The sequence below is a fragment of the Eurosta solidaginis genome, chromosome 1 (genome assembly GCF_040869045.1).
Source record: "Eurosta solidaginis isolate ZX-2024a chromosome 1, ASM4086904v1, whole genome shotgun sequence".
In the NCBI taxonomy this organism is placed as follows: domain Eukaryota; kingdom Metazoa; phylum Arthropoda; class Insecta; order Diptera; family Tephritidae; genus Eurosta; species Eurosta solidaginis.
In genome coordinates, this window is record NC_090319.1 from 372,315,081 (window position 1) to 372,338,062 (window position 22,982).

Consider the following 22,982-nt stretch of genomic DNA (forward strand, 5'->3'; position numbering starts at 1 on the left):
AACGATCTTTTTGTTCAAAAGTTTTCTTAATGTCTTCTGTTGAAATTAAAAATAAAAAGAGTAATACACAAAACGTAAAACAGTAGCAGCAAATGAACAATGCTCAAAGTTAATTTTATGAATTAAACTTTTACTAAAAATAATTTAAAGGAACTAATTTTAATGTATGTAACTAAATTTTTTTTAATAAAACCGATGTACAAAATATTTTTATTAACACAAATACACGTAAACACATACATACATAAAAAACACTCAATATACATATATGTATATATTATACATACATAGATAACACCATTGAAGCAGAAACACAAATACATCACTAGAGCGCATACTGAATTTACTTTTTTTAAAGACATTTATTATTTATTAAAACAGTTTTAAACTACGCTTACAATTACTATTATGTATGTATATTTGTTTAAAAATATATATGTATATTAACAGATTTTTTCGGGTGCTATGCATAGTAAATTTTTATAAAATATCATTACTTTTCTAGGGTGTGTATGTCTAAAACTTCTCAGCTGTCACTTGTCTTTTGTCAGCTGTCACTTGATATCTATCAGATGTCATTTCTAGTTTGTCAGCTGTCGGGTAAACATTTTCGCAAATCTACATATACTCCAACTGAATGACGTTACGGCAAGCATTCAATACTCGACGCTTATGACACACATGGGAGACTCGCGGCGGCACGCATTTCTTCTATGCAAGCTATGTATGTAACTTGCCTGTTTCGATATCATTTATCCACCCACTTTGGAAACGCCTCCTTTCTCTTTCTACTGGGGCGAGACATAAGCCGTTTTTTTTTCGTTCTAAAACTATATGTCTTTGGAGATTGCTTTTCAATTGCAAACTCGACTTCGGTAAAGTTGTGAAAGTAAATCGATTCGAAAAGCTGAAAGAAAGAAACGTACACATGTTGAAACTAGCCTCTTAATTTCCTTAAATTGAAAAAATGTTTCGATTTCAATGTGAGCAAGCGCAAGGCGTTTTACCTTTACCTTTTACCTAAGCGGTTAATAATCCTGTACGCTTAGCGACTTGAAGCTTTCATGTTTTGCCGATTTCGTATGCAGCTCTCCATCCGAGTACTTGTGGCACTTAAGCGTTCAGATTTTGCCTAAGACGATACTCCTCATGTAGATAGAGTTGACCGTTACCAGAACAGCAAAATAAAAATTGTAAATCGATTATAAAACGTTTGTGAAACCTAAATAGGTCCGATAATATATCGTTGTTTTCTTGTGACTAGGCTGTCGGAGCAACAACTTTCTTAGAGAAAACTTAATGTCCAGAGTTTTTTTTTCGTCCTAGTCTATGTATATTAAATACTTCTTGAAAATCTTTATTTTCAAAAAACCTGGTCCATAGATAACAGCGTTTTTTAAGCTTACTCTCTTTTCTCCAACTGTTTTGTATTAACTCTTTGAAAAAACATCACTTTATGATACATTTATATATGTTTTTTATACATAAATTAGTATTCTCAAATCCAGTGCCAAACTAACAAAAAAATAAAAATTTTTTAAATAATTTGGTAGCCTTTTTAATTATTCGAAACACTCTTTTGTACTATATATATGCAATTTTAAAGCAATTGAGGCATTAAACTTCGTGCACGCCAAGAGTGGGCATTAAATAGTTATATAATGAAAACGATTAATATCTATTGATGAATGAATGAAAGTGAAAATATTAGCAACTGGTAAATGTTGCACGGCATAGCATAATTAATAAGCATAATGTATTATGGAAACAAATAAATAAATTTTTATACAAGATTTTAAGGTGCTAAATCCCAAAAACAAAATCCATAGCAAATCTTAGCAATTAAAAGTACAGTTATTTTAAATCGTAACAGAGATTCTTTATTTTAAAATTTTTTGAGTTGCTGTCAGATCAAAGACAATTGCTGTTGCAGTTTTCAACAAATAATAAAGTTAAATAGTTTTAGCTTATGTAGGTTTGTGGCAATTAGGTCAATCATATTGAAAGGAAAGAAACAGCTCGGAAAAAGCTTAGAAAACAATAGCAAGACAAGCTACTGCTTGAGATCGCGAGCGAACCGTATGTGCAATAATCACTAGTTTATACATTTAAAAATGCAATTTTAATTTAAAACTTATTATATATGCTATATAATGTTAGCAGTATATTTTTTTGTTTAGTGAAAACTAGTTAGAAATAATTATTATAAATAATTAACTATTAGATAAAAAGTTAAATATGTTGTTTATAAGAAAATACATATATGTACGAAATAACAAAAGCAGATGGAATTAATGATAAATATTTTTAATTTTTTTTTCTTATTTTTTTTTTTTTTTTTTTTTTTTTTTTTTTTGTTATACATGCATTTTTTTACAGATGCATTACATAGGCAAATACATAATTATAATAGCAAATATTTAATTTTATATACAAGTGTAATTATGCTATTTTTTAAGATACATTTTTAAATGTAACTCCTACTTGGCAACTACTACAAAGTTATTAACAATAAAAAAATGCTTAAAATATTAATTAAAAAACTCTGGTGCAAAAAGCAGTAGCGCATTTTTTTTATTGTAAAGCCATGAACTATGCTGTTAAAAAGTAATCATATTATTTAAAATCAGCAACAAAACGAACAAATTGCATGTATTAAGCTTTTTTCAAAAACTTTTTTTATACGAAATACAAAATTTAAATGTTAATTTTTAATTTTTAAGCAGCATGTAACAAAATTTACAACTTACGTATAAAATGCGTGTAAGCCAAAAATGAAACAATTCAAACAAAACAAAAACTGCATACGTGCAAACATTTATTTTTAACACATTTTTCGTAAACTTTTTTTATTCTAATTTAAACTTTTCTAACATAGACTGTAAACGTACCATATTCTTAATTACTTTACTTATACGAACTTTATTAATTTTTAATGATATTTAGCTGTTAAATGTTGATAAAAAAAGAATAAATAAACATAAACAAAATTAACTGAAATTTATATGAAAAAGCATTTGTTACAAAATTTTTTTAAGTTTAACATATTTTAGAACAAATAAAAAAAGAGTTTTGATTAAAACGCATAGGACTTAGTGAAATACAAAGTCAAAAAATAAACACAAACTACATGTAATTATAATAAAATATTTAAAAAAAAGTTTTAAATGCAAATATTGCAAAATTTTAAAAATAAAATAATTTTTTAAGTTATAAAGAAAAAAATGTTGTATTATTTATCATAAATAAACAAAAACCACATACAATTGCAAAAAAATATATTCGACGTGAAACAGTGGGATAGTTGTATATAAAAAAAAAATAAAAAAATGTCTGTCAAATTTAAACAAACCAATTTTTCTTTTAATTTCAGCTTTAGTAAGGCAGGTGCTGGTAAATGTTTAAGAAAATATTTATTTCAAAATATATATGCCCATGTTTGTATTAGGTTGTTTTTTTTTTTTTTCAAAGAAGGTTTCTAAAGCTTTCTTTGCAAAATTTTCTCAGATCTTGTCAACAAGCGATAATTTTGAACTGGTTTGTGTGTTATAAATTGTGCTTCCAAACTATACATTTTTTTCGTACAAAGGGTTTGCTCTTTATGTATATTTTTGAAAAAAAAAGCGTGAAAATAAGAAATCTTTTATTTTGCAAAAAAAAGCAAGGTATTGCAAACAAGAATTTACATTTCTTAGTGCTTTACGTACTCGTCAGTCAGCAAATTTTCACAAGACATCGGCTCAATTTCCTGTTTTTTTTTTTTAACTTTTGAAACTCTCTCTCTTTACTATCTTTGAGAGCATGAGAAGTTTCTTTTTTATTAATTTGTTATATTATTTAAACTCTATTGTCAACATTATATTTTTAACAGTTTTCTAATAATATTTTTAATACCATATGCATTTATATTTTTATAATAATAATACTTGTTTAAATAATCATATTTTTCTTTCTTTATACATAGTGAATTCTTTTTTTATCAAAAGGTTAAACATATTTTGCGTTTCGAGCTACATAAATATGGTGTTTCTATTTAAGCTTAAACTAAGCATGTCAATATTGCATTGTCTTGTAAATCCCTATTCTTTAGCTCTTTAACTTTTATAACTATTATTAAATTTCACTGACCATTCAACGAATGATATCTGGAGACCCAGGCCTTTCACTTCATACCACCAACGGCTAAGGAGTCCCACCAGCTAGAAATAATAGTATATGTCGTGCAAGAGCTATGCAACAGAGTATGAACCTGCGTTTCATCATCCTCCCACAAAAGTGGCAGATTTGTTCATCGTGTAGACTAACCTTACATACATAATATCGAAGACTACATTTACCCTAAACAGCTTATCTTGAACTGTTTTGTTTCCCAGTTTCATGTGTGCTTCGAAGAACTTGCACTGTTTTTGAAAATGATCTGTCTTTTTTTTACCCTCATAACACTCATGTCCGGAAACACATGCTATAAAATGCTTGTTTTTCGTACCCACATCATTGAGGGCACTCATGCCTCATATACTTGCTTATCAATGGGCCGATACGCATGCCTTCTGGCTGTCTTCTGTAGATATGCTTCGAGTTTAAACCACTCTGTAGCTACCAGCTTTTGCATGGGTTTTTCTCTTAAAGTTAGAGAGGTTGTATTCCATTGGAATCGATTTCTCGGCGCACAACTCAATTTTGTTTCATCCTCAAATTTTGATCTATACGTCAATGAAACTTTTGAGCCAAATTCGGTATATGGTATTGATTACCTGTTTTACAGAGCCTCCTGTCTACAGTATACACCTGAAAGTTTCGTGAATTTCTCGTCGTAGGAGCCATTGTATTCTGCCAACTGACTAAAAAACCGTAGGTAACTATTTTGTTATATTTTGTTAAATTACCAGTTTGCCATTTTAGGTGCTAGCAACGATTATTTGCTATGAAGCCCTTTTTGCCTCGGTAGCATCTACAGAGAACTCCACGTTGGAGTACTGTCCAGGTAGTTTGCTCCTATTAAAGAACTAGCAGCTAAAATTGACTTAGTTGTTCCCCTTTGTTCCTGATTTTTCTTTATGAGTAACAGACTGTAAATTTTTTGGACTGGTAGGTAAGTTTATTTTTCCATTAAGGAAGGTTCTTAAAATAGAACCCTGAATGTGCTGATCTAAAATTTGTTCACTACCCTCAGGAAAAAAGAACTGATGCTAAAGAGTATATACGACGAAAACAGTTGCTTCTCAAAATTTGTTCCTATATACCCAGGCTAGTAGGTTTCACACGTTATTCTATCCTTAAACTAAATTTTTCGTGAGTTACCCGTAATTAACCTATCCTGAGATGGATAGGGCTCACTCGCGACCTTTTTAAAACATTATTTCATTTCAAAGAACAATTTTATGTTTGGAAGACATATCGTCGCCGTGCCATTAAGAGTTTTTATTGTAGTAGTTCGAGCATAGAGTATGCTTTGACAAATTCTAAACCAAAAGAGAAACGGGGAAATGTATATGATAAGGAATACTAATGTAATATGAAGCGGTGATATATATTTTTAAAGTTTTTCATTAAAAAAAAAAACGATGTCAAAAATAATATTTTTAGCTGCCAACTTTGGCCAAAAATTCTATTGTATTTTTAAAAAATTTGCCAATTCTTATCTGGATTTAGTTTTATTTCTTATCTTAAATTACTTTTTGATATTTTAATTTTTGGTTTAAGTTATATTTTTTTTAAATTTTTTATAGCAGTAAATTTTGGATTTGCTATTTCGCTTTTGTATCACTGTAACTATTTGCTTATACTGTTATCTACATACCATACACGCATTCTTACATGCTACTTTCTTGTTGTTGCATACGCTTATCTTACTTTTGTTTTTGTTTTTTGGAAGAAAGGGCAATAATTTGAAACTTTTGACTTTGAAATACTCCACTCAAATGCTTCATCAAGCGCAGTTTACATCTGTGTAAAGAGTTACGCAAAGTTTTATTTTTATATCTATATCAAGAAGGGTGTATCGATTTTCATAAATCAAAAAAATTGATAACTTTTATTAAGATAAGATTGTTCTTATTGTCTTAAAAAATATGATCATAAGGCCTTTAATAAATATTATTGTGACTTTCATGATCCGCGGGTGTTCTAAGTGTTTGTATATAATGCGATTTGTAAGATAGCTACTTACGACGCGCTGTAGGATTTTGAATAGTTGGAAGCCTTTCTGGTCTCTAAGCTTGCAATGAGGAGAACTTGCTCATGGAATTCGTGTTTACTATATAGATATCTACGCTTGTAACAACATCTTCGAGCCATGCTGCCTGGGTGATAGCCGTCCCGCTTATTCTGCTGCGGCTACAATACGTGGTTTTAGGCGTATTTCAAAGAGTGTTCCCTCTATGTCGACCACGCATATTGACTGTTATGCTGATGTTCAGTTAGGGTCACTTTGGCTTTGTCATTTATAGTTTTATGTCAAGAATAACTGTGCTTTAAAAATTGCGCTGCGAAAATAAAGCTCTTTGCCCAATTTTTCGGCTTCGTCACTTTTCCTCAAAATTCTTATGAAAATATTTAAATATGCAACAAAAAATGTAGAACTGTAAGGTCACAGCATCTTATGTCAACTTAATTTGAAATATTATAATCAAGAGTTTAACAATTGTTAAGTTGTTCGGCTCAAAATTATTGAAACGAGTTTGTAATAAAGGTGTTATATTACTTAATGTAGTTTGATGTGAACATCATATGAATATGGATAATTTTTATTATTAGCTTGGTGAGTACAATACCACCAATACATTCTCACATTGAGCTATCTCTTTCTGCAGAATACTGGTTTATAATGATGAAATGAAATAAATTTAATATTTACAAGATTTGAATTAATTTAAGAAACCCCATTTTTCTATCTTAGTTCTAGAGTGATATCTGAAAATTATTCAAATTATATGCGACATAATTTTTTAAAATATGTAAATATACATACATATACCCTTTTGACACAATACTTTTTTATTCGCTAAGATTATTCCGCAGTTGCACAAATGAATTGCCATTTCTGGTACAATCCTATTTTATCTTTACGTATATTATTGCACATATATATATAAAAAAAATCGGTCCGCGCTAATGTATTCTATTTATGAAAAACACAAATTCAGCATTTTCCATACAAATTTTTCATACTACATTTTCCACAGTCAACTCATGCATATACATACATACATACAAATACGCTTGTGAACGCATGTATACGAAACATATGTGAAAAGTTATATAAACTTAAATTGTTACATAAAGTAAGTCTTTTTAGTCTTGTTAGCTTTTGGTCTCAATTAGATTTTCTGACAATTTTACGTAAGCTTACAGAAAAACTGGAACATCACATACATAGATACTTGCTGAATAGTACTTTAACTAAAACAAATATATATGCGGTATTTTATTGAAGAAACTCAATAGGATCTGTGGCAAAATGTTAAAGTAACTTAAGTATTTGATAATATGGTCAATATTTAATACTTTTACAATAATATTTTTACAAATTCAAAAACTTCTCTCCAAACCACTAAATTCAAAATCAACTGATACGTGATGTCATAATAATCTCTCGTTCCTTAGCGACGAAACAACAATGAATACATTTTACAGACTTCTTTAAAGTTAAAAGATGGCAAGGTCAGCACCCCAGATTACGAGAAACTGTGATTACCCAAACTGTTTAGTAAAGGAATTTATTAGCTTTTTAGTAACTTGTCTTAATCTACTTTTATATTGCGTCAGAGATGGAGTTAGGTCACAAAAACAAATTTCCACGGATATCATAATCTCGACTTTCATAATACCTACAAGACACAATTCAAACAGGCCTAACCCCAAGACAAAGCCCAGACTGAACTAGCATGTATCGAGCGGTGAAAATGAAGCAATTTTTTAATATAATATTCATTTTTGGGCAGGAATTTAATTGGGATTTTGTGAGTATATTTTGTTTTGGCGGGATTATGAGGGGTCAGGATCTGGTATGTGGATTATGAATGGTCGAGCCTTAATCGCGTCTGGTTTGGCATTTCGGGTTTGTGCAAGTTTGGATTACATTATGTGTGACCCGGCCTATGAAAAGGTGGCTTATGACTCAAAAAAGAAACAGCTGTTAAAGATAAACAATGCATTTCTTCAGTTTCTTAGTAGTTTTTCTTTTGCATACTTTTTTTTGAGTCATAAGTCACCTTTTCATAGGCCGGGTCACATATATAGCCATAAATAATATACACAATAATGCACAGTAAAATGTATTAAATATATTTTCCATTAGAAACTCGATGACCCTTTAATAGAAACATATCATTATATACATATTATACATAACACATATACATATTTTCATACATAATATTCATGATGTTGCTTTCATCAAAAACATGTTCATTATGTTACTCTATTTTCTCTAAATTTTTTCTGTCTGTTTAACACTCTGTTTGTTTCTCTCGGGCTGATTATCGCCCTCCATGGCGTGGTGTATGTTCTTTTTCATTGGTTACAGGACAACTTGGACGTCATCATCTAACAGATACACCGCTTTCAACAACATCTTCAAATTCGCCACCACCACCACCGCCACCACCACATGCATTCACAATGCATTTAAGTGCCGCGTTAAAAAATGAATATCATCCATTGGACTATATACGTCGAGGTGACAATAGTAACGGCGGTCAAACATCACAATTCTACAATCCAACAAGTCCAGGTGGGTTAGGCAATGGTCCAGGTTCAAACAATGCCGCCATCGTACACAATTCACACCATCAAATGTCATATCATAACATGTTTACACAATCACGTGAACCAGGCACTATGTGGCGTTGTCGTTCTTGTGGCAAAGAGGTAACCAATAGATGGCATCACTTTCACTCACACACAGCACAACGGTCGCTATGTCCCTACTGTCCAGCTACGTATAGTCGCATAGATACGTTGCGCTCACATTTGCGTGTAAAACATCCTGAAAGATTACTCAAATTGAGTCCCACTTTGTAAACAGAGGCAGATGTGCGCGAAATAGCGCGAAGAGAGGCTGAACAGCGCTATTGGTGGGGGATACACACTAATATATACTATAAATGAAATAAGCTCAATAAATGTAATGAATAAAATTTTATTGAAAAAAATGTGAAAGTGAATCTGCTTTCCAATATATACAACACAAATACAATACAATTATTATATGCGTTTGCTGAAGAAAAAGAAAACGTTAAAAAATATTAAAAAATACTAAAAATGAGTAAAAATTTAAAAGTACACAAAGGCTAGTTAATTAGCAGAGCGCATATAATATAAGTTAAACAATAGCAAAAGAGGCAGTAAACAGTCACACAAATGCCAAAAACAAAGAAAAAATATAAAAGAAACACAAAGAAAGAAAAATGTTGATAAATACTATACAAAACACAAAATGAGCATAGATATTGAAGATGAGAGAGGAGAGCAATCAATCAACAAAAGAATATACAGCAACTTCAGCGAATCATTAAAAGGCAACTAAATTAAATCAACTTAATGCCACCGAAAGCAAACGAAATCGCTCAAACTGTTCCACCAAACAAAAAATCAAAATTTTAATTAATTAATTAAATAGTATGTATTAATTTATGTATGTTTGTACTAGTGAGCTAAATTTTCTTATAAACTAATAATATTATATAAAAAACAAAAAAAATTTAATAACGCATATGTATATATTTATGTTTGCTACTCTTGTTATAATTAATATTACTATAATATTATTATAATGAATAATATAAATTTATAACAACTTTATATAAAACTTAGGTAAATGTTACTGCATCTATATGTAGAACATACATATACATAGTATATACATAAAAACAATTTTTATATGTAGTTTATAAAACTAAACCCAAAATTATGCACTGTGCTATTGCTTTGAACGATGTTTAGAAAACATTTTTTATTAAATATATGTATGTATGTATATTAACGAATTATAGCAATTAAAGAAAGAAACATGCAAAAGAATTTGTCTTTATATTTGAATTGCTGTGAAATTCTTATGTGAACCAAGTTTTAAATGGCTTTTTTTGTAGCTTATAACATACTTAGCTACAATTACAATTCAATAGTAGGCAACATCTAAGTGAGGCGTTATGTAATTGATAACAGGAATAGACGTAGCTTTTTTTATGAAATTTTTATTATAAAATTACTAGTTTCGTAAATAGATATGATTTCATGTTTTTTCCTTATTTTAAACTCAACTTTTTCAAAATTTTATTTTTGTGCATATTTTCTACATATCGTTACTGCACCCATAAAAAATAGTTGTCTATTATTCAGCAACTTTTCCGGAAAACGAAAACAATGTTTTTTTATACCCTGTAGCATACAGCAAACTTTTATTACTTTTAAACCTAAAAAAGCTATAAAAAATGGCGAAACAAAGAAATGTAGGTAATAAATAACGAAAACATATCGCTCATTTACCTCAATAGGGTCATAACTCCAAAAACACTATTTTTCAGGAGAACCGTTCAAAGATTTTAACTGTCATATGTTGCACATATAAAGGCATCTTTTCATTTTTATAGCACGTGCTCAACTTTTAACTGGTCGAAAGGATTTTTTTTATTTTTTTTTACAATATCCCTCATTATATTGAGTGCGTTATTAACTCAAATTTCATGTTTTTTTTAGTTATGACACTATTGAAGTAAATGAGAGATATATATCTTTGTTATCGATGATATAATCCTGCTTAAAAAAAGAAATATTTACTAATAAATATTAGCTGTGAATATTTTATTATTTCAACACACGTGTCAAGTTACTAATGCAAGGAAAAGGAAAACAAAAAGTTAAGCCCAAAAGGACCTGTGCTGAGCAGCAGCAAAGTACTTGGGTATGAAAATATTTGGAAGATACGAGATAAATATATGACTTGCAAATTACTATCAAAGAAATATTTCACCATTGTAAATAGATATCACACGTTAGTGCAGTACAGCATCCGATCCGTGGTCGAAACCCAGTTTTTTTAATCAGAATATATAGTAAATCCATAATAGGTATGCATAAAGTAATGAGACAATTTGAAAGTTTCATATTTATCATTTGAGTAGTAATGCAAAAAAATTGTACATAAGTATTACCCAGAGCATCAAATTTCAAATGTAGTAGATAAATAATAGTATAAAGAATCATGTAAGTTTTAATGTATGTACATATGGTCATCTACAGACAATTCGAAACTTTAAATTGCTATTAAATAAATAGTAAAACAATCAAAAATTTGTAAATATGTACATATGTTGAGAGCCCTAATCAGTAATGTAGCCAAAACAGTCCAAGGCCTAAATTTCCTTCCATGATTTCGAAATTGGGTTTCATCAATAAGTTCATTGCCAGAAATGAAACGAATATTGTTTCATATACATAAGCACTACGCTAACTATATTGCTGAATCATGTTTCGAACTACATTTGCTCAAACCGGACTAGTGAAAATTTGTTGATGTTTTAGAAATTTTGTGTTATATTTAAACTAAGTAGATAGTCGTAAGCATGATAAACACGCCAATACATACTGAAGTAAAATACAGATTAATAGAAGATTAGTTAACTACCCAAGACTCTAAAATCTAATGCTGCAGAACGAATCCAGGAAATCTGGAATAACATAAGGTTCTCAAACAATATGGTATCTAATTCTGAAATGAAGAAAATTCTGGTTAACAAATCGAACTCTAGTATTCTCGCTTCGATAACCAGTGTAGTTTCTAAGAAATTTTCTCGAGTGGATATTTCACTAGTTATTATAAAAGGCCAATTCACTTTATAGACTGCGCTCGACACACGGTTATTAAACTATGAGAGCGAGAGATATAGCAAATGGTTTAATAGTTCTTTTTTATAAAGGTTCATAGAATGAGTTTGAATTTAATTCGTTTGTAAGTTTTAATTGAGTTTTTAATAGGCCTGAGAATATTTTTCGTAAAATAAAAAGACTATTTAAAATTAATGGTTTCAATGCATGTACTCATTAACACTTAAAAGGTAAAAATAATTAAAATTTATGAAATCAATAACTACATATTTATACTAATTCTAATATTATAACGTTGATTGTAATCAACATAAAATGCATACAAGCAAACATAGAAAAGCTCGAAGAAAACTTGGAAAAATTGTAATATAATAAGTGCAACAGAGCGTTTCAGTGAAAGCAAGGTTTCTTAAGAAATTGAAAATATTTTAACCTTAATCGTACATACATATGTACATGTAAGAACTACTTGGAAAAAGTAGTTTTAACAATAACTTAACTCAATTATAAGAAATATTCAACAGATATTTTTAATATACCATTTCTATGTGTTGAACTTAAATCTCAAAAAAATGCCTGCTTAAACAAATATGCACTAAGGGAGAAAGAGTTAAGCAAAGGATATTATCACAAAAAACAGTGAAACCTTGATAAAAACAAGGAACTATATAGCAAATGTTTGCATCTTCGTTCGAGGAGATGCCATACATTGAGCAAGTTCCGTAGAAAGTACTCGTACAACACGTTGATCATTCCACTTCTGAACTACTATTCCATCCTGTTATTACCTGGCCACTTTGATCTTCCTTCTATTATGAGAATTCATTCTAATCCTAGAAGTCAAAAAAAGCGACATAAATTTTCCGACGACAGCATGATGCAATAAAACCAGACAGGTGAAGTAGTAGTAATAGTAGTACAGCAACAAAAATTTGACGGCCTTCATAACCCGGTCATGAATTTTGAAGTAGTAGGGAGGGAAAAATTGTTGGTACTATTTTGTTTCTTTTTAAAGGGAAATCGAAATAAAAGAGGAAATGGAGAAGGGAAACTACAAAAAATGTAAAGGGAATTAGTGGGAGAGTTATGCCGGTTATGCCGGAAAGCCACAAAAATATCTGGTAAGCCACAGACTATTTTTCCATTAAATGAATCTGCTGTAAGATCTTTGCCGCTATATATTCTTATACCATTCGACTCTTTTTGCTAAATGAGTCTACCTCTTAATGTTTTTATATACGGCAGTTATTTTTACAATTCCAGTTCTGCCTGACAGTGTCATGTCGTACAAAAGCGGGCGACTTATAAAAACACATTGCGATTTTAGAACTGTTTTTATAAACAACAAAAGAGATGGCGAATGTCTCAGAAATCAATATATACTACTGTCACACTTCACAACAAAAGAACTGCTTCTACTCTGATAGAGATTTTAGTCAAATCGGCTGGGCACTCCACAGGATAAGCCGTAATGGGTTAAATTGGAATGATCAAAGTTACGATGCATCATTTGGTTTGATTCAATTTAATAGCTTACTGGTATCAAATTACGAAAATATAGTGAAGAGACTTGCATTATCCCCAACTCTGATAATAATGCATTTTCCAAGGTTTCACTGTAATCCTATATAAACCAAATTATTTTAAACTCGCTAGTTGTTGAAACAACCTAAAAATGTATATGTTTACTGGAATGCATAAATTTATAGTTACGTATATGAGAACATAAGTATTTTACATAGTAACATATAAAGTTTTAATCTACTACTTTAAGTTTGCGTCCTATTGAAAACCCGTATAGTTAATATTAACGAAAACATGCTCAGTTCCTCAACTCAATGACTGGTTTTCTTAAAAGCTCGCATTATTAAAAAACTTATTAGTAAAATAAACCTAAAATTATAATATAACAATAATGAATAGCAATTAAGAGTCGTTAGTATGGTTAAGTCGGTGGAAAAGAACATATTTATTGCGCAGAAGTTGCTTGCAAAGCTACCTATAGACATAATCAATTTTAAAAACTTCTTTAACTTGAATAACTTTGGAGCGTAGACTTTGCAATCGGTCTATAAAAATTGTTACCAAATTAATGTGGAATCATACTGTGCTGAAGTAATTGTTATATACTTCTGGCAGCTCAACCGTTAATCCATTCGGCGGAGTTTTGCCTGCTGTAACCATAGAGTTGTTTAATTGCTTGCGATCTTTTGACTCATAATCTATATCTTTAGTCGATTTTTTTTTTTTCAGTTTTGTCAGACATATTTTTTTCTTTTGTATATATACGAATTACGCGCTCGACTTATGGCTTAGTAATTTTTTAACTAATATGCAATAATTTTAAACTAAATATTTTTAAGTGATTTATTATAATTTTTAAGATAAAACTATGCAAAAGCATTATTTGCCGCAACTACAAACAAATATCAATATACCTCAAATGCATTTCAAATTTATTATGCTATTAATTTTACGTATATATTTTTAATTAAATTTTAATTAGAGCAAGTAAAAAGTATACAAGCAGTTGTTTATTGTTAGCCACTTGCTTTACTATGTTATGTATTGCTTTAAGTTAGTGCAAACGCTAAAATGTAAAAAAGAATATATTAAAAAAGTGTTCTCTAGTGTTACATTTAGATTCTTAAATTTTAGCTTTGACTTACAGATTGTGCACAATAAGCCAATAATTTGAATTTGCATTTTAAATTGCAGTTTGCAGTGTGGGAACAATTTAAGCCGCAGCGCGGTTAATAAATTTATAAAAGATGTATAGGTTGAAACGTTTAAAAAAAAATTATTCTACAATTTCTTAGATAAAAGTTTAAATTTATTTATAAAGATAATATATATATTTTTTGTTTAAAGTAATGCGACAATGTCGACAAAAATAACAATTCTTTAAAACAATTATCGACTTATATCTTAATACGGTTCCAAGCATCAAGCCTAATGAGGAGAGCGCCGCTTCGAAACGTCCTGAAGTCAATTCATGCATTTTTTTTTTTTTAATTCACGACATCAGTTCGATAATTTCGTTACGAAGTCGTGTTGACGCCTTCATGCAAATTTCTCAACTAATACCAAAAGAAATCGGCTCTGGTTTCAAAAACGCCTATAGCAGGGTAACAATTTCGCCAAACTGTGGGTTACTTAACAGTTTTGGCCGTTCTTTTGCCTCCACTCGCTTCCCCATTTTGTTAACCGCGATTTCATTCTTTATAACTTGTTTCCTTAAGGGAAAAATATTGTTTATGTTAAATTCCACAACTTCTTGCCTTGATGTTTCCGAAACGGCAGCCATGATATGATAATATTCTCCTCAGCCGATTGTTTTATTGCCAATAATAACTGAACAGTTATAAGACCGTTAAATAAACGTTTCATGTTTTGTCGCCCCCAAAAAATGTCTAATTATCTCTTAAATACATACATATAAAGCAACATTTTTTATGAAAGAAAGAAATTGTAATAAATTAAGAGTTTGTATTATATATTGACTTTTACTATTTGACTCATAATTTGGCTTTAATTTAGTTGCTCTTTATTTTAAATTAACAAAAATTACCACTTGTAATCAACTGAAGTATCCATTAAAAACATGCAAACAAATATAGAAAAAAACTTACAATGGCAAAAGTAGAAAGCACTATGTACACAGAGTCCTATTTTTAATAAGAATAATACCATATATTAAGCGCGTCTTAAATTCACTTTTGTATGAATGCAGTTAAATATGCATATTTACTACAGAGCCCATTATTTCTATGTTTGTATTTTTTTTTTCCGAAGCTCTCGTAGTAAGTTTTTTTTTTTTAGTTTTTGCACTAAATTTTAGAGTTTTCCTGTTAACTAGCGCTGGTATCATTTTTCCATATATGCAATTTATTTTATGAAAGTGCCGTATGTATACATAAAAGAAACATTTTTTCGTCCGCAATTAAGAATAATGTAGAAAAACTGAAAGGAAGGATATGAAAAACATATAAAAAAATTAACTTGTATGATTCAGAAAAAAATCATTAAATGCAAAAAAGCAAAACAAACTTACACTTTTTTATGGGAATCTAGTGTACCCGGCAGACTTTGTCCCGCCAGAAAATTGGTTTGATTACATACAAAATTCTCGGCCACTTTATTCTCCATTTTGCTTCTTATTCTTGTCCATCCCTTATTCCAAGTATCTCCCTCTCACTCCAACTCTCATCCACACTTCCACTCCCACTCAAACTCTCACTCCTACTTCCTTTCCAACTCTGACTTTCGCAACCACTCTCAACTCCACTCCCACTGCACCCCAACTCATTTATAGAATTTTTATAAAACATTTTGAAAACCTTCTTCAAATATTTGCGAATATAAAGCGAACTCAAATGTTTCCTAATAGGAGGCGTGGCACCGCCTACTTTTTGAGTTATAGCAAGACTAACCCGCAGCAATTCATTTTTATAAGTATACACTGATTTAAGTTTTGGTCGGATCTACCCAAAATTTGCTTTTTTTAATGATTCCTGTGACGAACTCAAAATTTATATGGAAGCAAAAAAGTTACTCAATGCATAAGGGACACTTATATATTTATATATATGTGCATGCATATAAAAGTATATATAATGAATACAAATGTATATTTTTGTTTTTGATGCTCAACACATAAATTTATATTTTTAGTTTATGCCATTGTTAAGTTTTATTTGTTGCCAAAATAATTTTATTAATAAATAATAAACAATACAAGAAAGTAAGTAACACTTAATAAAAGTATAAAAAACAAAATTTATAAAACTACAAAAAAAAATTAAAAATATTTAGTCACATCAGTGTTAACCCTTGAAATTTAACATTTTGTGATATTCAAAATTATTTTATTTGAAATTTAGTTTTATTTATATTAATCGTAATGAATAACTTAGTTAACCGAATTCGCATTTGAGTTATTTTTTCAAAATTATAGCAAACAATTTTTATGTGATATATTTGGCCTCAAGAAAGAAAACATAAAAAATTAAAAAATACATAGTGATTAAAAAAGTTGAAAAATAAAAACATATATATGTACATTTATAACGAAGTTTTTTATTTTGTATGTGTGTTTCAGTTTCCTACTGGTCCCATATTTTCAGCACAAAATGTCAAATGTCAAACTTAAATATAATATTAACTTTAAATTTTTAATGTAAAATACTTTGTATTTAATTAGCGATACAGGCTCATATTGCCTTGATTGGCATACAAAATGTTACTTATGTCACATTCAAAAACTAAACAAAAGGAAGTTGTATAACTTTTGTCCTAATTAAATTACCTTTTTTAATTTAAGTATACAATGTTATGTGTATGAATATTTTGTTTTTTAAGTTTTGAAACCATAAACTTTTCGTTAAAGTTTATATTTGTATAGGTCTTATGTAAAATAAGGAAAGCTTGTGTTTTCATTTTGTTAAGGCGTTACAGTGAATGACAAAATTTATGTACCAAAAAAAATTTTAAATAAAAAAAATTTTAAAACATAACGGTTTCGATTATTTTTTTTTTGTATATAGCAGCAAGTATTTTTTTTTTTTACTTCTTTCTAATTTACCAAATTTTTTTTTAATGTTTTTCAAGGCATTCAAAGTTTATTATTATGCTTGACTTATTACTATTTACTTTTTATTGTATATGTCTTTTGAACAAGAGTATTACAGCTAAGGAAACTCCGGTAAACAATGTTTAACCTGCTGTTGAACCCACTGCAAATACCTCAGAACTCTACTTCTGTCTATAAAATTAACTTCCCGGTTAGAAAATTATCTTGGAAAATCTATAAATAACCTTTCTATAAATAAGCCTTGTGGAGTTATGACCTATATAATTATATGTGCTGCCCGAATAGAACACTCGGTCTAGTAGCTCTTAGGGACCTGTTTTATTTTCTAAAGTTATTTCATGTTTTGCCTGAGTAGAAAATCCTATCTAGATGCTGACAAATGCGTATTTTGTTTTATTTTTTCTCAATTACTCTAAATACTGCCTTTGTAGAAAGCAAGCGCAGTATATAACCTCTCTAACTTTTTTCCTAGATTATACTATATACTGCCTAGGGGGAAACGAAATATGCTTGCTGCAAAATTATATTTAGGTATCATATAGGTCCTGCAAAGGTATCGTAATAGTGCCCTGTACCAGCAAAGCACCTAGACTTTTCTAACTGCGCTCAGCGTACAAAGGACCAAACAGTGCCTATATAACATAAGCTGGGCCCTTCCGTAGATGTCACGTACAAATTATCAAAGGCACGGCTAGACTTTTCTTTAATCGGGGTCAATCTAGAAATAAGACGGACCCAGATAAATGAAATGAAATATTATAAGAGAAAATCTAGTCAGGTCCCTGCAAAATCAAGCCTCATTTTCTAGCCGGCTGATATTTTTATCCTACAGGGCAGATTTCGGGCAGAAGTATATAAGTCATTAACAAGTGATCAAAAAGTTTTAGTTCCACTAATGGTAAGTGAATGTAATTCGAATGCACCCGGTAAAGTATTTGGCGCATGTAAGATTTTTATTGACGGAAAAGAGTAAATAAAAATAAAAAATTCTAATGAGATTTTTTCAACTCTAAATACCCCAGTCATCTAATTGACCATCAAAACTCTAATTTGATACTTGGTACAAAATTGTTGTTTGAATTCACTAGGAAAATTCTTGCTGCAAACTAGTATTTTTTCTGACTACATAAACGGTACTGTTACAGCGATTTTTGAACCAAATATAGTAGACTTCTCTCAATTGTTGTTGTCCTCAGATTAATATTTTCCGAGCAAAATAAATTACAACGAAAATTGCAAAAATTATAATTATTTTAGATTTATATAGAAAAACTAAAAAAAAAACACAAAAAATCAATCCATCTATCGATATTTTGTGCAATAAGGATAGTATTGGTGTATATCTAATAAAGTGACCTTGCGCCTTATACTACATTTTCACTGGACTCAAATGCTTGCTTCCAAATGAGTAATTTGAAAGGGTTAATATTAGCCTAATTCGTATTTCGCTTCCTGCAAGATTCAATTGCCAAAACACCAATTCATAGGAAGAAAATGCACTGACGTAATTGATTTAATATAGTACGATAAAAGAAAAAATATAAAAAATACGAAGCAGTTTCTGATAGAAATGTCAGTTGGCTTTGAAAAACTAGTACAAGCTGCTATTGGGAGGTTCCATAAGAAACTGAACCTTGTGAAGATAATTTTTCTTATAAAACTAGAGACAGTGATGCTAAATGTTGTGAAAACCGTGAAAACCTTCAATCAACCTAAAATAATAAATTTTATATTTAAATAGCTTTTTTTACTCTTAAAGCAATGTGCTGAGCCCGTATCGTGTGTTACGGTATTGAAATCATGTTTTCACTCAAATATTAAATCAAAATAGCTCTGAAATCGTGAGTCCGAATAACGACATATGTGAACTAGAGACTTCGCGTACTAGTTATTGGCAGATTCATATTTATAATTTGAGTGAAGAATGTATTCCGATACGAATCATAACACACAATACGGGCCCTGATTTATCTATCGGTGATTTACCACTCGAGTGGCTAATAAGAAACATAACAATCGTAATTTGTCATTATTTAATGAAGCTGATTTAAGTACCAAATTATGTAAGCCCTATATTCTTATTATTAGATGTATCGCACAGTATTAGCTTTGTTCCACCCGTGACAAAAAAAGTCAAAAGAGGTTATTCTAAATTTTGCAAGTCCTTCTCTTATTTTTTATTTGTTATGCAATGTTAGAAACTCATTTCAAATATATCCAGCAATTCAGTTTTTACTTCTTCGAAATTTTTAAGGAATTATTGAACAATGGAGTAGGTCCCATCCGTGACAAGTACGCAGAAAAAGTTTTTAGAAATGAGTAGGCATTGCTAATACGCCTTATAATAGAGATATCAACTTATTACGTCCAGTGGAAATTTTAATCAAAATACGACATCTAGTAAGTAGGTTTTTTCATTGCCCCTGAATCTAAGTCAAAGCCTTAGAGAATGAAATTTCTTTAAATTTTCCGTAACTAAAATTTATTCATTTAGCCCATGAAATAATTCCATGACATGAACCATATTTTGAACCTTTGGAATAATTTATTAACTATTAATAAAGTTATTAATGGCTTTTAATTCGAACATGTCCCATCCGTGACAAATGCTGTACCACATCGTGACTCTTATATTTTACATTATACCAATAAAATCTTTTACGCTAATGAATTCCCCAAATGTTCGTATATCTAAAATTTTTAAACAAAAGACGCTACTTCCATATATTCGCAAAGTTTTTATAATATATAACTTTACTAATGGATAGCGTCTTTTTCTTGTCCCACGCGTGACAATTATAAAGCTTATTATAATTTGTATATATACTAAGATATTGTTAGTTTTTTTTACATAACAGAAAATCACAAAAAATGCATATTTAATTGTATATACATACATAAATACGTATTATAAATATATGGGCATTTTCTTTAAATTTCTAAAAAAAAAACAATCCAAGCAATTTAAGAAAGACTGTCGATTGTAAAATCAGTCTTCTTAATGTGAAAGTTTGGTAAGAATAACTTAGATCTACAAAAGGCAAAGGTAAATGTTTACAGAAACTAATTTAACTTTTCTTACATATAAAATTTTTAGATTTCAGCTTAATGTGTAATTCATACTACTTACATACATATGTGCCATATCTAGTTTGCAAACAAAAATTTTTTTATTTTTTATTTTACGAAATACTAAGAATGAAAAAGTTGTTCCCGCATTAAACATATGTATTATTTAATATAATATAATAACAGTAAACAAATAAATACAAAACTTTTCTTACATGCATAAGTATGTGTGCTATTTCGAAATAAATTCAAAAACGACAGGATGGATTTTAAAAGAATTATAAGCGCGCTCAAATATTAAAAAAAAAATTTACAAATAAAATAAAAGTAATTAAATACAAGAGTTTATACTTAAAAATTTTATTTTAGTTTTATTATTATTTTTATGGCAAAAGTTTGGAAGCACAATTCATATTTTGAAAATTCAAAGATAATTAATTATTGTGAAATCAACATCAATTTTTCATCATGCAAAAGATGTATACATATCCAACATAAATTTTTTAAAGCTCTATTGGAGAGATTTCAGAGACATACATATAACTTATCACAGCCAAGATACATTGCATTTGAAGCTGAAAGGAATTTAATGGATTACGGGTTAGTATACACAAATCGAGCAAAAATTGTTTAACCAATGTATATATATATATATTTCTTTCTATTAAGTTCCTGACAGACTAAACCAATTTTGCAATAGATTTCTTGCCATCGAGGTGGGTGCTTTGAACTGTGTATAACGCATGAGTTGAGTAACAAAAATACTTGTTCGATTTACCTACGGGGAGATGTAAGCCAATTCGCGTCGTGTTCCTCTATGCAAATTGAAAAAACTTAGAAAAAACTTTTTTTTCTAATTGATTATTACTTTGCCAGGGACTTGAACTCAGGATCTTTGGTGTGGAAGGCGGGGTATGCCAAAATTATTATAATTATTCTTTTGGCTGCGTGATCAGAGTCTAGTGATCAGAGTCTACGTTGGATACTTGCAACATATAGCTGTTAGCCCGACTATCTTGGAAAACATTTGGTGAGACCACGCTGAACTTTCTAGGTTGTCTCCTTCCTTCTTAAGTAAAAAAAAAAACTTGGGGTTGCGAGAACCTCGCCTGCTAAATATGTGTATGATGCATTCATGATAGTGACAAGATTTTCCTCACCTATGTAAGGTTGAGAAATGAGTTAAATAAGCTTTAAACTGTACTGGCAACCCATTTTGTTTATGCATGTTTTTACGTCTAAACATAGTGCTGGATATCACCACGTTTCGGGTAATGGGAGTACGCTTTAATCATCTTATTCCCATATCCCGTCTACCACGACTCTGAGATGTCGTTGTTGTTAACGTTTGCTTTGATGCGGAAATCGAAGAGCCGGATCGAGGCACATTCCCTTGAATTCTGGTGCATGCCGATATCACCAAAAAAGGTTGTCTTATTATCCGATGCTTTTTTGATTTTCCCATTGAGTTAGGGTTACTTGTAGCGGAGCCCACGCTCAATGAACAAAATACTTTCTCAGAAACTACAACAGAAGGTTATGATATACTTGGTGCCTAATCGAAGACGGTGAATTATACGTTCCACTACCCGACTTTAATAAAGAGATTGCCAATATCCTGGCTGAAAAACAACAAAGCTCCTGTAGGGGAAGAGTTGCTCACCGAACGGTTCAGGCATGAGCTTAATCAGTTGGTAAAAACATGAGTCGATTGCGATTGGAATTCAAGCGTGTCAAATCCGCATACCGCGCAGATTACCACCAATACTATATGTAAGTGCCAGAATTTAAGGCAATATTTAAAATGAGTAACAGCTTTCTCCTGTCAAAGTATTTGAGAAACATTTATGGAGAGTAAGTATACTTAATTTTGCTGTAATTTCTACAGGGGACTCTTTCTGGATCGATACATCTTCATAAGCAAATGTAGCCCTTTAATTTTTATATTTAAACAGTAACAACATTTATTTAAAAATAAAGTAACCATGTTTTGTTGTTTTCATAATTTAAAAGGCCTTTTCCAATGCAGTGGGTAAGTACTTTTCTCTACAGTTTTTGAATGTATCGTTCGAGTATAGTAAACCTTCGTGGGAAAAGAAAAGTTCAGGGTTACACGACATCGCAAAAAAAAACTAACTTCAAACACGCACTAAAAGTGAGTTCACAGCCCCTCGAAAGAATTTGTTTTCTTCGAATTCTAGCAGAAATAGTTTATTTTATTGTAACTTGGTTATTTGAAATTCGATTTTTAAAATTGTATGCCATTTGCCTAATATCGCATAAAATAAAGTCGAAGAACTGATTAGATCATCAGTGCTGCTTCAGGCCTGGTAAATCCACTAATAGCTCTACTTTTACAATATGCTCAATCATGAAGAAAACTCTCTTAGTGGACCTAGGAGCAGAGTCTGAGAGCGCGAAAAAAGTTTCCCTTTTAATGGAATGTAGATTTCGAAGAGATTTTTAGAATCCATCAATTTTTCAGCCTGCTTCC

General features: G+C 30.2%; 2 protein-coding genes across 2 annotated transcripts in view; one reads left to right on the forward strand and one right to left on the reverse strand.

Annotated features, from left to right (window-relative positions):
- fru (fruitless) overlaps positions 1 to 9,411 on the forward strand; it is a 171,953-nt gene extending 162,542 nt beyond the window's left edge. Inside the window, exon 7 of the mRNA XM_067763021.1 lies at positions 8,528 to 9,411. Within this exon, the coding sequence (XP_067619122.1) occupies positions 8,528 to 9,024 (497 nt within the window). The 3' untranslated portion in view covers positions 9,025 to 9,411. The remainder of the gene's footprint in view (positions 1 to 8,527) is intronic.
- Wdr37 (WD repeat domain 37) overlaps positions 1 to 22,982 on the reverse strand; it is a 199,162-nt gene that overhangs the window by 56,021 nt on the left and 120,159 nt on the right. The gene's annotated exons all lie outside the window — the stretch shown is intronic.